The following is a 16,524-nucleotide window of genomic DNA, read 5'->3' as shown; positions in this document are numbered from 1 at the left end:
CTCACTTTTGATAATGTGATGTCATAATGCCTCATTCCACCAATGACGAACAGCCAACCTCATCAGTGATGTCACAATGGCCTGATCACCTACATGTGGGTCCCTTTTATCCAGTGCTTTTGTTATAGCAAATGAGGTGCCGGTACTCAAATGCTAGGCCACCCTTCAGGGTGAAGTAATCACTGAGGGACCCACCCCAAAATAGCCAGGTCCACAGAATCTATGACAAGGCAGAATTGGTGTGTAGAGCCTGAGCTTTTTCATTAAAACTTGGGGGTCCATGGGTCAATTTTAGCAGACAATGGAAAAGGTGCCGGTACTCAGTACCCCCAAGTACCCTCTCCAAAAAAGCCCTGCTTTTATCACATGTAGCAGTGATTTTGATTTCTACAGGCATTTCTTTTTTCTTTCATTTAGGGGGCTTATCAACATGAGCTATTGTTAAGACATTATTTTACTGTTAACTTGTAATTAGATTGATTGTTCTATACTTGGCTCACTTTTGATAATGTGATGTCATAATGCCTCATTCCACCAATGGCTAACAGCCAATTTCATCAGTGATGTCACAATGGTCTGATCACCCACACATGGGTCCCTTTTATCCAGTGCTTTTGTTCTAGCAAAAGAGGTGCCAGTACTCAAATGCTAGGCCACCCTTCAGGGGTGGGGTGATCACTGAGGGACCCACCCCAAAATAGCCAGGTCCCCTGCAACCAGTCATAGAATCTATGACAAGGCAGAATTGGTGTGTAGAGCCTGAGCTCTTTCATTAAAACTTGGGGTTCATCGATCAATTTTAGCAGACAATGGAAAAGATGCCGGTACTCAGTACCCCCTCAAAAAAAGCCCTGCATTTAATACATTATCCCCCCTCCATACACTGGAAGCAGAATTATAACCCCAGTGAGGAGACACAATAACTTTTGATAAAACAACCGGGAATCCTGAGCAGAGGAAAGAGGGATTTTCCATTTTAGAGTCACCCTCAGAGACCTGGGGATTGGCAGGGGCACCTGAGCTCCAGGCTTAGACAGGCCATGCACGTCTGCTATATTTGTGTTTATTTCAAATTTGATATACCACCATTTCTCTCACAGACATGCTGGCCAGCAGGCACTGTGGGCTTTGCAAGAAGAATCATGGACTTGGCAGTGCAATCAAACATTGGCACACCGCAGCATACTGCAGCCCAGAAAGACGGTGTTGTCTCACTCTCACCATGCTCGGCGACGACCAGCTGAGTCAGGTCAACAGTGTGCCCCGAGGCTGCAGGAACACTGGATGCAGACGAACTCTGAAAGGTGAACTGCGACTGGGGGTCGGGGTCCACGCTCTGCGAGAGTCCAGTTCTGGACAGCACACAACCTGCACTGCAGGCACCCTATTCAGAGCAGCACGACCCACCATTGAACAACGGCAGCCCATAACCAAGACTTCTCACCTGGGGGTGATACGGCAAGTATGTGCTCTCTACGCTGCTCCTCTCAGCTGCCACAATTAACCACAGCATCCTCCACTCTCCAAGATAGTAGTCTGCTGGTTGGAGCACCAAACTACTGAAAAAAAAAATGTTCTTCTCCAAATGGTGTTTTTCCCCAAGCCACCCGGATCGCCAAATGGCCCGACACAGCTCACATGCGCAGCTACTAAGGCACTCCTGATGTGATCTTCCCACCTGCCTAATTACTCACTGCCGCAGACACTCATAGCTGAGCACTGTTGCCTCCCACCTATTGTGGCAACACCATGTAATTTTTCAGCCTTGATTGTTCTCTCTCAGGGTAATTCTATTGCCCCAAGCACTATATATTTTTTTTGTTACAGCTAGCACATTTGCTTATTTCCGATCTGAGGAAGAAGGGCAACCTTCGAAAGCTAATCAAGAAATGTATTAAGTTATGTCCAATAAAAAAGGTTTCATCTTATTTTCTTTTCCATGTTTTATTTTGTTTGATTTCTATTGATAACCTATGGCAAGGGAGAAAACCCAAGCTTAGACTGGAACTTTTATATGGAACCTGGGTAACAGGAGGTTTAGGTGTCCCTAATATCCATGCATATAATATATTGTGTCTTCTTCGCCACTTAAAAAGTCTGGGTTATGATGACTAATGATTATACAAACCGCAAAAAAAAAAAGTACCAGGAACCTTCAGAAGCGGGACAAACCTTTAATTGCACATCGTATGTCTTGTACATAAATCTTATACTATTGACACAACATGGATGTCCCTCTTATTCCAAGCGCTTGGAGTAAGAGGGACGCTGTGCTCCTGTGAAGAGTAAGCAGGAAGATTTTGTACAGATTTTAGTCACATTTGATGTGACTTCAGCTCTTGGCTGGTTTCTTCATTCTAGACAATTACAACTGAACGACCCCGATATAGGCACTTTGTGCTGAAATACAGCCTGTGTCAGGTCAGTGGTACAAGATTTATGTACAAGACATATGATGTGCAATTAAAGGTTTGTCCCGCTTCTGAAGACTCCTGGTACTTTTTCTTGCTGTTTGGATTTTGTTTTGTGCTTTGTTATTGTTTGGCTAATGATTATACTCCATGGGTCATGGAACAGGTTCTGTTTGGACATTTACATCCCTTTCTACTAAATGCGGAGCTGCAGATGCTGCCTTCTGTTATGCCTTACGGAAGTGTAAATCTATACAGACCTTTTTGGGTCCTAAATTTTGGGGGAACTTTAAAGCCATTATAGTGGGCACTAAATATATTTTACAGAATTGGTACTCCCCCCCCCCCCCCCCACATTCAGTGGTGCATTGCTTTCTATGCTTTATTAGAATGAGAGGCCAGGGGTGCTTGTCTTATTGTGAAGCGTAAAAAAATGGTTTCTCGATTTGGGAATGGTATATACAAAATCTTCCACCAAGAGTACACAGTATGATACTTAACAAAATGCAACTTTAGCTTAGTTAATTTGATAAGAGAAAAACACAAAGAAAGAACTTATGTTTTAATTGATCTGGGTAACAGACCAGGGGATGTTGAGGGGGGGGGGGGCAAGGGGTGGAGGTTGAGTAGTGTCTGGTAGAGAGGAGCATTTTTGAATTCCATTACCGTTTTCATCTCCACCACCTCCCAATGGGAGGGAATTTCAGGTATCTACTATCCTCTCAGTGAAAAAATACTTCCCGACTTTATTTCTGAGTCAGGTCCCCCTTCAACCTCAATTCATGTCCTCTAGATCTACCATAAAACAATAAATAAAATCCTTTATCCTTCATCTTTTAATGCACTGCCTATCCAACTGGAACACTTTTCAGATTTTTTACAGATGGATCACACGTAGGCAATTTATTTATAACTAGCCGTTAAGCCCTAACAATGGGCTAGTTTTTTGTTTTCCTATGGCCTCCCCCCCCCCCCCGTCCACCAACTCTGCTCTCTCCCCTGCCCTCCCCCCAGCGTCTGTTTCCCTCAGTTCCACCCCCTCCTTCCCTCCCTGCTCCCTCCTCCTCTGATTTCCACGCCCATGTCCAAGCCCTCCTCCCTATTGGGCTGTACTGCTGGTGGAGGCGGGGCTTGGACTTCTACACTCTCAGCGTTATGACTCTACTGTGCATTTGCAGGTGAGTCGGTCACTTGCTGTTTATATGTTTGATAAGCATTTCTTATTGATTTAATAGGCATTTACTATTGTTTTGGGTGACTCTATATGGGCTGTCTACTGGCTTCAGCCCACAGGATGGGCAAACACGCTCCTGCCATCTCCTGTTCTTTCTCCATCCTCCTTGATGCCATCAAGCAAGGAGGTTAGATTGAGAACAGGAGACGGTATGAGCCTATCTAGCCCATTATATAGGCTGAAGCCAGTAGGTGGCGCTTGCCACCATTTTCGCTCACCCAAAACAAAAGCAAACGCTATTGAAATCAATAGCAAAAGATTGTTAGAAATAATGGACTGACTATGCGTGGTCCATCTGTAAAAAGCCAAAAGCTGTTCCAGTTGGATAGGTAGTGCCTTAAAAGTTGGAGGGCAACAGAACAACAAACGCGTCTCCTTTTCCCTTACACAGACCTATTTTTATAATTTCTGCTTGCTCTAAACTTCTACTATGTTACTCAAAATCTCTATGCAAAATATGTAATTATTTTATATCTGCTTGTTTTTAACCTTTACCATATTACTCTAATTCTCTATGTAACAATAAGTAACTATGTTCTAATCCACTACCACCAAGAATGACACATTGTAAGCCACTTTGAACCTGCAAAAAGGTGGGGAAATTTTTTTTTTTTTTTTTAATTTTTGTTACATTTGTACCCTGCACTTTCCCACTCATGGCAGGCTCAATGTGGCTTACATGGGGCAATGGAGGGTTAAGTGACTTGCCCAGAGTCACAAGGAGCTGCCTGTGCCTGAAGTGGGAATTGAACTCAGTTCCCCAGGACCAAAGTCCACCATCCTAACCACTAGGCCACTCCTCCACTGTTGCTACTATTTGAGATTCTACATGGAATGTTGCTATTCCACTAGCAACATTCCATGTAGAAGTCAGCCCTTGCAGATCACCAATGTGGCCGCGCAGGCTTCCGCTTGTGCAGGACGTCAGACTCACAGAAACAGAAGCCTGCACAGCCTTCTACATGGAATGTTGCTAGTGGAATAGCAACATTCCATGTAGAATCTCCAATAGTAGCTATTTTATTTTTGTTACATTTGTACCCTGCGCTTTCCCACTCATGGCAGGCTCAATGTGGCTTACATGGGGCAATGGAGGGTTAAGTGACTTGCCCAGAGTCACAAGGAGCTGCCTGTGCCTGACGTGGGAATCGAACTCAGTTCCTCAGTTCCCCACGACCAAAGTCCACCACCCTAACCACTAGGCCACTAAAATGTGGGATACAAATGCAATAAATAAATAAATACATAAATAAAATTTGATGTAGGAACAGGGAAAAAAAAGATGTTAAATCCTCCCACGTTTCAATCTAATTAACGTTGTTGTTTTTTAAAATTGTACTTATAAATAGTAAGTCTCATTGTTAAGCACCTGATTCTCATAACGTGATGTCTGTTTTGGTGGCCTTTTACTAGGTGAAAACATCTCTGCACAAATACAGGGAGTCCCTTTAAGTAGCCCCTCCAAATGACACAATGATTTACAATAAGAACTAATTACTACTCTAACCGATGAAACCAATACTTCCTCTGTGTAAATCCGTATGCTGCACAAGCCGGCATGTTTGAAAATATAAGTGAAATCAAATAAAAGTGCTACCAACAATAAAGAATGACAACGGGGATGCAGCAGCTCATAGGTTTGCTTGCTTTGTTTTGGGTGAAGGGGAATGATGGCTGCATGGAGGGGAGGGAAAGAGAGATTAATCTAATTGGCTTCAGCTTTTTGATGTCAAGCCGCTCCTTTTCTTAATCTAACCTCCTTTCCATCCTTTATTCTGAAACTCCCCATCCCTTCTGACCCAATGGCCTTCCCTCATCTGCGTTCTGCCCAAGGAGGTTATGAGATGGTAGGAAGCTATCTAGCCCAATATACGAGTTGAAGCCAGTAAGTGAAGTTTGCTGGTAGTAGGCAGAGCAGAGTCACTGATTCACCCAAAACAATAGCATACACTATTGAAAGCAATAGTAAAAGATTAGAACTAATGGACTGCCTAAGTGTGGTCCATCTAGATAGGCAATTGGATATGCAGTGCCTTAAAAGGTGGAGGACAAAAGATTGATTTTTTTTTTTACTTATTTGAGAGCTTTGTAATTTATTTGAAAGCTTCCCATATGTAGATACTCAATTTTGATTTCATGATATTTATATCACTAAAACTGCTTCAAAAATTATTGTAGCTGGTTGAAACAGCACTAATAAAGGCTGTATTTTGTGCTCATTTTTCTACTCTATTCTATACAATACAGTAATGCATGGCCAAATTTCAGTGCCACAGACTGAATATGGACCTGGATATCTTGTGTACTGATGGGTTAATTTTAACAGTTGTGGTAATCTGCCTTGGGAAGCCCGATGTTATAAAGACTGGAAGTAAAATTAAACTCTCCTTTCATTGGGGCACAAGGAATCACATTTTCATGTCTTTTGTACAAATGGATTATTCTGTTTTGTGCATATTTCAGGGACAAGTGATTTCATAAGTCAAAATAATAAAAATAAATATTTTCTTTCATACAGATCTCTCATTTGATTGAACATAACTAAATGGGCTTTAAGCCCCCAATGCAGCCCATTGGTTTTCTTATATTTTGTCCTTGTTCTTATATTTTGTTATGGTGCCAAAACTGGAAATATAGTGAGACAGAACAATAGAATTCAACAACATCCAAAACTTATTAACATTATAATTGCGTTTGCATTTGGGTAATAACTGAGAAAATGCTGTTGAAAACTGACTTTAGCATTATTATTTATTAGATTTTGCTCACACCTTTTTCAGTAGTAGCTCAAGTACTCTGGATATTTCTCTGTCCCAGGAGGGCTCACAATCTAAGTTTGTACCTGAGGCAATGGAGGGTTAAGTGACTTACCCAAGATCACAAGGAGCAGCAGTGGGATTTGAACCAGCCACCTCTGGATTACAAAACTGGTGCTCTAACCACTAGGCCACTCCTCCACTCTTTGCTTTAGGTACAATTTCTAGGAGTGGCCTAGTGGTTAGGGTGGTGGACTTTGGTCCTGGGTAACTGAGTTGGATTCCCACTTCAGGCACAGGCAGCTCCTTGTGACTCTGGGCAAGTCACTTAACCCTCCATTGCCCCATGTAAGCCGCATTGAGCCTGCCATGAGTGGGAAAGCGCAGGGTACAAATGTAACAAAAATAAAATAGATACTATTGGAGATTCTACATGAATGTTGCTATTCCACTAGCAACATTCCATGTAGAAGGCTGCACAGGCTTCTGTTTCTGTGAGTCTGACGTCCTGCACGTACGTACAGAACGTCAGACTCACAGAAGCAGAAGCCTGCGCGGCCACATTGGTGATCTGCAAGGGCCGACTTCTACATGGAATGTTGCTAGTGGAATAGCAACATTCCATGTAGAATCTCAAATAGTAGCAACAGTGGAGGAGTGGCCTAGTGGTTAGGGTGGTGGACTTTGGTCCTGAGGAACTGAGTTCAATTCCCACTTCAGGCACAGGCAGCTCCTTGTGACTCTGGGCAAGTCACTTAACCCTCCATTGCCCCATGTAAGCCGCATTGAGCCTGCCATGAGTGGGAAAGCGCAGGGTACAAATGTAACAAAAATAAAATAGATACTATTGGAGATTCTACATGAATGTTGCTATTCCACTAGCAACATTCCATGTAGAAGGCTGCACAGGCTTCTGTTTCTGTGAGTCTGACGTCCTGCACGTACGTACAGAACGTCAGACTCACAGAAGCAGAAGCCTGCGCGGCCACATTGGTGATCTGCAAGGGCCGACTTCTACATGGAATGTTGCTAGTGGAATAGCAACATTCCATGTAGAATCTCAAATAGTAGCAACAGTGGAGGAGTGGCCTAGTGGTTAGGGTGGTGGACTTTGGTCCTGAGGAACTGAGTTCAATTCCCACTTCAGGCACAGGCAGCTCCTTGTGACTCTGGGCAAGTCACTTAACCCTCCATTGCCCCATGTAAGCCACATTGAGCCTGCCTTGAGTGGGAAAGCACGGGGTACAAATGTAATAAAAATAAATGTTAAACATCCATCCAAGTATGTTGATGATATTATATAATAAAAGTGGATTCTTACAACAAATTACTTTCTTATGCTTTATTCTTTGTTATGTATTCTATATTAAGCCGCATTGAACTCAAACTTGGGATAATTTGGGATATGTCACAAATAAATAATAAAATAAACTTGAAGAAGAAATATATATCACATAACTGGAAAATGTTGGCACATTTACACTGGACTTCTGCAAGATGATAGCTCTACCCTCATTTTTTAATACCTTTCTTTTACATATATTTAGTGCATTTTTATACCACTGCATTCCACGAAACAAAAGGCACAAGTTCCCACAAACCAAAACCATATTTGTCTATTGATCTAGGCATAGGGGGGAAAAAAGATTTTAAATGCTCCCAGGTTTCAACCTAACTCATGTTTAATGTGGGGTATAAATGATATAAATAAATAGATAGATAGAATCTCTGAATGTTGAGCACCTGATTCTCATAACACGATGACTGTTTTAGCAGGATCTGAGGATGAAGGGCAACCTTCGAAAGCTAATCAAGAAATGTATTAAGTTATGCCCAATAAAAAAGGTATCATCTTATTTTCTTTTCCATGTTTTATTTTGTTTGATTTCTATAGATTCTACATGGAATGTTGCTATTCCACTAGCAACATTCCATGTAGAAGTCGGCCCTTGTAGATCAGCAATGTGGCCGCGCAGGCTTCTACATGGAATGTTGCTAGTGGAATAGCAACATTCCATGTAGAATCTCCAATAGTAGCAACATTCCATGTAGAATCTCCAATGGTATCTATTTTACTGTCATAGTAATGCTTGAATGTTTTCACTTATATACACTGTCAGCTAGCACATTTGCTTATTTCCGATCTGAGGAAGAAGGGCAACCTTCGAAAGCTAATCAAGAAATGTATTAAGTTATGTCCAATAAAAAAGGTATCATCTTATTTTCTTTTCCATGTTTTATTCTGTTTGATTTCTATTGATAACCTTAAGAGTGGACTAACACGGCTACCACACTCCTCTACTTAAGCAGGAGAAAAAAAATCTTTGCACGAATATAACACGTTCTAGGATATCCCTGTAACCAGCTCCCCCCTCCAAATGACACACTGATTAAGATTTATAACAAAGAAAAGTTACTATATTACTTCCTCTGTGTACATCCGAATTACTGCGAGATTCAATGGAAGGACAACGTGGATCCAGCAGCTCAGCTGATAGGTTTCTTTGCTTTTTGTACGTAGAAAGACGGCTTCGCGGGAAAGGGGAAACAGAGATTAAGCTAAGTGGCTTCAACCTTTTATACGTCATGCCGTTTCCTGTTGGGTCTCGCCTCGGCGGAAATAGGAAGCGCATCAGAAGGGGCGGAGGACGTTGCGTCAGAGTGGGCGGGACGCCGGAGAGGGAGCACTGCGGGTCTGGTGACGGGCGACCTGCAGGCTAAGGTGGCAGGTAGGAGGGCGGGGCGGGAGCTGGAGAATGTGGGAGCTAGTGGAGAGCGCGAGACAGGAGAGGAGGGTGCGCGCGCGTCAGAGCAGAGCAGTCCAGTAAGTAAGTAAGCGTGGCTTGGTATCTGCGTCTGTGTATGTGGGGGAGGGGGAGGGGGAGGAGGTCCTGGCCCTGCTCGGTTGTATCCGCGTGTGCATTGAGACTGGCACTTGGCACTTGATGACGTTGGGCTTCTCTGCTTGTCTTGGAGCTGAAGGTGTCACTCACATCACAGATGTTGTTTACTTGCACGTGGCCTTCTCCTGTTGCAGGCAGGGTGTTTGATAGGTCTGTTGTTGCACTACTAGGCTGAGTGCTCAGGTACTGAATATCTAGCTGCATGGAGGCTACAGGCCTAGGTCACAGCAGACACTGAGTCTCTCCTCTGGTTACTGGGGCTGTAGAGCTAAGAGTTTTGTAGTTCATGTTACCCACAGGGAGACTGAGGCAAAAATGTAGGTGTCAAGCAGCAGAGCCTGCAGATCTTTCCCCCCAGGCTTAACATTGCAATGCCTTAAGCACCCTCTGTATTCCAGTACTAAAACCCATGCACAGCTCTGCCAAGGCACCTTGCTCCCGCTATTCTGGTACTAAAACCCAGGCACAGCTCTGCCAAGGCACCTTGCTCCCGCTATTCTGGTACTAAAACCAATGCACAGCTCTGCCAAGGCACCTTGGTCCCGCTATTCTGGTACTAAAACCAATGCACAGCTCTGCCAAGGCACCTTGCTCCCGCTATTCTGGTACTAAAACCCATGCACAGCTCTGCCAAGGCACCTTGCTCCCGCTATTCTGGTACTAAAAGCCATGCACAGCTCTGCCAAGGCACCTTGCTCCCGCTATTCTGGTACTAAAACCCATGCACAGCTCTGCCAAGGCACCTTGCTCCCTCTATTCTGGTACTAAAAGCCATGCACAGCTCTGCCAAGGCACCTTGCTCCCGTTATTCTGGTACTAAAACCCAGGCACAGCTCTGCCAAGGCACCTTGCTCCCTCTATTCTGGTACTAAAAGCCATGCACAGCTCTGCCAAGGCACCTTGCTCCCGCTATTCTGGTACTAAAACCCAGGCACAGCTCTGCCAAGGCACCTTGCTCCCGCTATTCTGGTACTAAAACCCATGCACAGCTCTGCCAAGGCACCTTGCTCCCTCTATTCTGGTACTAAAAGCCATGCACAGCTCTGCCAAGGCACCTTGCTCCCGCTATTCTGGTACTAAAACCCAGGCACAGCTCTGCCAAGGCATCTGACTCCTGCTATTGCATTACCAAGGCCCCATCTCCACCCTCTGTTGCTCTGCCAGTATCTCCATGTTCTTCCCTTCTATCTGGCATAAGGTATTTGAGACACCCCCCCCCCCCCGGTCATGTACAGAATGACTACTGATGTCTTAGACTAATGCTGCTGGTGAGGGTGGGGGTTGGCACTGATTTCAAAGTGTCCAGTCTTAGTTCTAATCAGATCTTTTCTCTCTCTTACTCTGCAGTTCTGAGTTCCACCTCAGGATATGATGCCAGGGCAGATCCCTGACCTGTCTCTGACTGCTGGCACCCTGCCAGGGCTTGGGCCCCTGTTCACACTCCCCACCACTGCCCTAACAACCAAGGAATTGAAGCTTACAGGTCTTCACAAGCTAGGAGCCATCATCTCTCCCCTGCATTTTCTGGATGTGAAGCTTGGAAAGAGACCACACTTGGTGAAAAGTGAGGTAATGGCATGGGCTGTAGGATCTTGCTGTTTCCAAACATTAAATCTCTTTTTCCTGCTGAGCCCATCACTCATTTTAGTGCCTAACCGGAGATGATGCTGCAGGATGATCCCCCAAGGTAAATGCAACCCTTTCTCCCTCATTGGGCAGCTCTGCAGCCTTGTATTGCGGAGGACCAAGAGAAAACCCAGCTTCTGAAAACCCCAAATTCTATGCACGTAGTACTGCCAGCTTCACCCATCACCTCGCCATTCAATCTGTGAGCAGTACTGCAGCCACATCTCATTTCCGGGTAGTGAAGATTATTTCCAGCTTTCTTGGCCCCTTATGCCTCAGCCTTGAGCTGTGTTTCCATGCAGGGTCTTTCAGAGAATCAGAGGCCTCATAATCCTGGAACATAGAAGCAGTTGAGGCAGATATAGAAGTATTGATATACAAAGGTAAATTAAAACCTTATTTGCTTACTTAAAAGGTTGCAAAGTGTAATCCTCGTAATTATTTACAGTACAAAGTGTTTATTTTAAAAATGTTTTCCTGACCTTGGAGCGTGTAAACTTGTTCATAATTAAGATCAAATCCAGTTGTCATGCTTTGTTGTTGATGTCCAGTACGTTTGGCCCATTTCAGTGCACTATGATTGTTTATTTTAGACTCTTTATTGAACCCTTAGTCCAACATTACAGCTGTACAGTAGTGGCAATACACACATTGCAACTTAGCATTTCAATTCTTAGTACAGCTTATAACTTTTCATTGTTACTTCTTTCCCTTTTTTTCCAATATACCAGGGGTTTTTAACCTTTTTTTTTTGTTCCTGCACCCCTTTAATTGATCGATGAAACCCTCACACCCCCTTCCTAAATCATATGTCCACTAGTGACTATCAACAGTTACATACGTCACTAGTTAGCTAGCAGTGCTATCATGTCACTAAGATTACAGCAGTACGGTTTACCCAGGGCTGTGCAGTTGCTACACCAAACTTTTGATTCCAACTTCCTCTATTTTTCTACTGTTTGACTTTGACTCAATTTGTACTGTATATAGTAAATCTAAGAGAAATTTGATTAATCACAGAAGCATAGGATATTTCTTTATACACAAAATCAGGACAAGTAGACCACATAGTAACATAGTAGATGACGGCAGAAAAAGACCTGCACGGTCCATCCAGTCTGCCCAACAAGATAAACTCAAATGTGTATACCTTACCTTCATTTGTACCTGTCTTTTTCAGGGCACAGACCGTATAAGTCTGCCCAGCAGTATTTCCCGCCTCCCAACCACCAGTCCCGCCTCCCATCACCGGCTCTGGCACAGACCGTATAAGTCTGCCCTCCACTATCCTCGCCTCCCAACCACCAACCCCTCTTCCCCCCACCTGCTCCGCCACCCAATTTCGGCTAAGCTTCTGAGGATCCATTCCTACTGCACAGGATTCCTTTATGTATATCCCACGCATGTTTGAATTCCGTTACCGTTTTCATCTCCACCACCTCTCGCGGTATTTTAAGTGCAAAGAAAGAACCTGAACAAAAAACTGTAATTTACCATATATTGTAATGTTGTAAGTTTTTATCTGGAATCTTGAGCTCTGTGGAGTCCCATTAGGCTTCCCCCTTTCACCCCCTTCTCTTTATCTGCTTACTAGCCGTAGAGCCCGTGAAAACGGGCTACTTTTGGAATGGGGGGGGGGTTTCCGAGCCCCCCCTCCCCCCGGAGTCGCTGCCGCCGCCCCTCCACCTGGCCCGAGCAGCACTGTAAAGTTACATCAGTTACGTCGGGGCGGGCTTCCTTCTCTGCCTGTGTCCCGCCCTTGTGTGACGTCATGTCGGCGAGGGCGGGACAAAGGCAGAGAAGGAAGCCCGACGGCAGCTTTGCTGATGTGCCTGCTGCTGCGTGCTGATGTAAGTTACATAAGTACATAAGTACATAAGTAGTGCCATACTGGGAAAGACCAAAGGTCCATCTAGCCCAGCATCCTGTCACCGACAGTGGCCAATCCAGGTCAAGGGCACCTGGCACGCTCCCCAAACGTAAAAACATTCCAGACAAGTTATACCTAAAAATGCGGAATTTTTCCAAGTCCATTTAATAGCGGTCTATGGACTTGTCCTTTAGGAATCTATCTAACCCCTTTTTAAACTCCGTCAAGCTAACCGCCCGTACCACGTTCTCCGGCAACGAATTCCAGAGTCTAATTACACGTTGGGTGAAGAAAAATTTTCTCCGATTCGTTTTAAATTTACCACACTGTAGCTTCAACTCATGCCCTCTAGTCCTAGTATTTTTGGATAGCGTGAACAGTCGCTTCACATCCACCCGATCCATTCCACTCATTATTTTATACACTTCTATCATATCTCCCCTCAGCCGTCTCTTCTCCAAGCTGAAAAGCCCTAGCCTTCTCAGCCTCTCTTCGTAGGAAAGTCGTCCCATCCCCACTATCATTTTCTTCGCCCTTCGCTGTACCTTTTCCAATTCTACTATATCTTTTTTGAGATACGGAGACCAGTACTGAACACAATACTCCAGGTGCGGTCGCACCATGGAGCGATACAACGGCATTATAACATCCGCACACCTGGACACACAGTGCTCGGGCCAGATGGAGGGGCGGCAGCGACGACTCCAGGGGAGGGGGGAGGGGGAGTGGTTCCGACGTCTGCAGCATGCCGGTAGAGACTTCCCTCTCTGTCCTGCCCCCATCATCACGTATTGAAGTGGGGGCGGGGCAGAGAGGGAAGTCTCTACTGCGCATTTGCGAGTGAGTACGGTTACTCGCCCTTTATATGTTTGATGCAATCCCTCGGTATGGTGTTGGACCAGTTTGGGTTAACACATTTCATCTATGCAGATGACATTACTGTCATCCTACCACTGTCCCAGTCTTGGTCAGAATCTTTGGAACACATTCGAGAGTGTATTAGATTAATAGAGAATTGGATTCTGGTTCATCGTCTTAAAATCAAGAAAGAGAACACTAAAAGTCCATGTTTGCAAAAGCGTGTTAACCGTATAGATGCCCATAATATTCCTATGGGCGTCTACCCAACGCTCGCTAAAAAGACTAGCGTGCCTTTGTGTGTTTTTATGGTTAGGATCCAATAATCACCCAAGGTTTATCTAGGATTTTAATATTGATGGCAATATTTTCTCACTGGATTTACATTCAGAAATTTTAGGAGTAAAAGTGGATAATTTACTAACTATGCAGTCCCATATATGCACTAACCCATCCCATACCGCCCTCCTCCCACTATTCCTACCCTTCCCCCTCCCAGGCCAAGTACATAACCATAGTATCTCACGAAACCCAAGAGTTCAGCAGACCACTGTGTAATCTTTAGGTTACACACATAAGAAATGGATCTCATACCTTCTAAAATGTACACATTGCTTGTTAGCATAATAGAACCCTTCCAGTGGTGTATCCAGACCCAGTATTTTGGATGGGCCCAGAGTTAATTTAGATGAATCTTTCCCCACCCCACCTCCTGGAGAGATTAAAAAAAATATAGGTGTTTTTTCAACTACCCCATCAACATCTCTCCACATCTGCATCGTCTTGGCATCTGCCTGCCTGTTTCTGAACCCTGTTCCTCTCCGTGTACCTTACAGGTCTCCCTGGGGCCTGCAGTGATTCATTATTGCTGCCTGTGCTGGCCCCCCCAGGCTTCTATTGGCTGGGTCCCTCCAGACAGGAAACAGGAAATGTCTTGGTGAGGGCGGGACTCTGCTGATGGAAGCCTGTGAGGCCATCACAAACAGCAATAATGAATCACTGCAGGTGCTGGGGACGCCTGTAAAGATACACTGGGGAGGGACAGGGTTCAGCGACAGGCGGACAGATGGCAAGACGCCACAGAGGAGGAGAGATGTTGATGTAGGAGGCTGCCACTGGGTGGGCCTGAGTCAAGAATGAGTGGGCCTGTGCTCACCCAGACCCACCCATAGCGACACCACTGGTGACAACATGTAAAAGTGTTTGTTGTAAGGAGATCATTAAAAAGGCTAGGATCAGCTTGCAGTAGATAATTCTACGATATGTTTTTGTGGCTCAGTCTGTGGCATCCGGCGTGCAATAGCTGTTAGGATTGCCGATGGTGTTTATATCTCTCTGTTGGCTCCCAGATTGGTTTCTGCATTTTACTGGTTTGATAGCATTGACTCCTGAGGCAAACACAGGACTGCATCGAGGCAATGTCTTATTTTTAAAGTTTTTTTGTATTTTTGCTCATATGATGGAATTTCTGTGGTCACTTCCCAATTTTTATTTTGTTTTTCATTTTTTTAGGTATCTTCTGCTTTTCTGCTTATTCATTGCAATTGTGTCATGCAACATTCATCCTTTGCTTTGATATTCCATTATTAACAGGAGTGGCCTAGTGGTTAGGGTGGTGGATTTTGGTCCTGGGGAATTTAGGAACTGAGTTGGATTCCCACTTCAGGCACAGGCAGCTCCTTGTGACTCTGGGCAAGTCACTTAACCCTCCATTGCCCCATGTAAGCCGCATTGAGCCTGCCATGAGTGGGAAAGCGCAGGGTACAAATGTAACAAAAATAAATAAATAAATATACTGAGAATTTGTAGCGGGAGCTCTTAGTACAGGCTGTCACTACAAGATTACTCAATTGACGGAGACGGCTGAAGAGGAGCATAATGCCTTCTGCCACCATGGACAGAATAATAAAATGATTACATATAAAACGAGCTCAGCTTCGATGAAGTACTGGCACAAAAAGAGACACACACAGTGCTGCATTTGGGAGTCTGCCCCTTAGTGCTCCCCTTTGGCTAGTGCACTGCATCCAGCACTGTGTTTATAGAGAGCTTGAGGCAAAATGTGGTGGTATTTTCAAACAATGGAGAAAAGGCAGCAAATTTGGTGGGGTTCCCAGGCCTCACCCTGTAGAGAATAGTAGATATGGCACTAAACTTGGCAGATTGAAGACCCTCTTCCACTTCACTCGGCAAACTGATGAGGACTGTCCCTGGCAGCCCTTTCAGTGATTTAGATAGCCTAAGTGATCCTTTTCTTGAAAAGTTTGGGGACTCGGTAAAAATAACGCATAAGAAACAAAAATCTCTCTGATTTGGGATGGAAGGTCTCTAGAACATTGGTTCCCAAATCCCCAACAGATTGGATTTTCAGGGTTTTCATAATTGTGCAAGAGCTGTTTGTGTGTACTGTCTTTGTTACATGCAAAATAGCTTATGTATGTTCAGTGTGGCTATCCTGAACATGTAACTAGCTGGGGGTCAGTACGTCAGGCTCAGTCTCTGGCTGTCTTCAAGTCTAGGCTTAAAGCCCACCTCTTTGCTACTGCTTTCGACTCCTAACCATGACTCTCTTACTCAACACCCTCACTTATCACCCCTACCACTGCAATTTCCCCACCCCTAGCTGTCTGTTCGTCTGTCCAATTTAGATTGTAAGCTCTGTTGAGCAGGGACTGTCTTTTCATGTTCATTTGTACAGTGCTGCGTAAGTCTAGTAGCGCTATAGAAATGTTTAATAGTAGTAGTATGAGCCAAGTATAGGACAGTCAAGCCATTGTGACATCACTGATGAGGTTGGCTCTTAGGCATTGGTGGACTGAGGCATTATGACATCACAATGTCAGCTCTGGTTAAACACTGCTATGAG

General features: G+C 44.5%; 1 protein-coding gene across 3 annotated transcripts in view; it reads left to right on the top strand.

Moving 5' to 3' along the window:
• The first annotated feature begins 9,042 nt into the window (after positions 1 to 9,042).
• Positions 9,043 to 16,524, top strand: part of JDP2 (Jun dimerization protein 2) — a 33,706-nt gene continuing 26,224 nt past the window's right edge. The window contains exons 1-2 of one of the 3 annotated variants that reach the window (XM_030214296.1): positions 9,043 to 9,130; positions 10,652 to 10,873. In XM_030214296.1, coding sequence (XP_030070156.1) covers positions 10,673 to 10,873 — 201 coding nt within the window. In that variant the 5' untranslated portion in view covers positions 9,043 to 9,130; positions 10,652 to 10,672. The other 2 variants (XM_030214299.1, XM_030214298.1) reach the window with 2 other exon arrangements.

This window comes from Microcaecilia unicolor, chromosome 9 (assembly GCF_901765095.1).
Source record: "Microcaecilia unicolor chromosome 9, aMicUni1.1, whole genome shotgun sequence".
Lineage (NCBI taxonomy): Eukaryota > Metazoa > Chordata > Amphibia > Gymnophiona > Siphonopidae > Microcaecilia > Microcaecilia unicolor.
The sequence above is the reverse complement of the archived record's forward strand: the minus strand, read 5'-3'. Positions and strand labels throughout refer to the sequence as shown.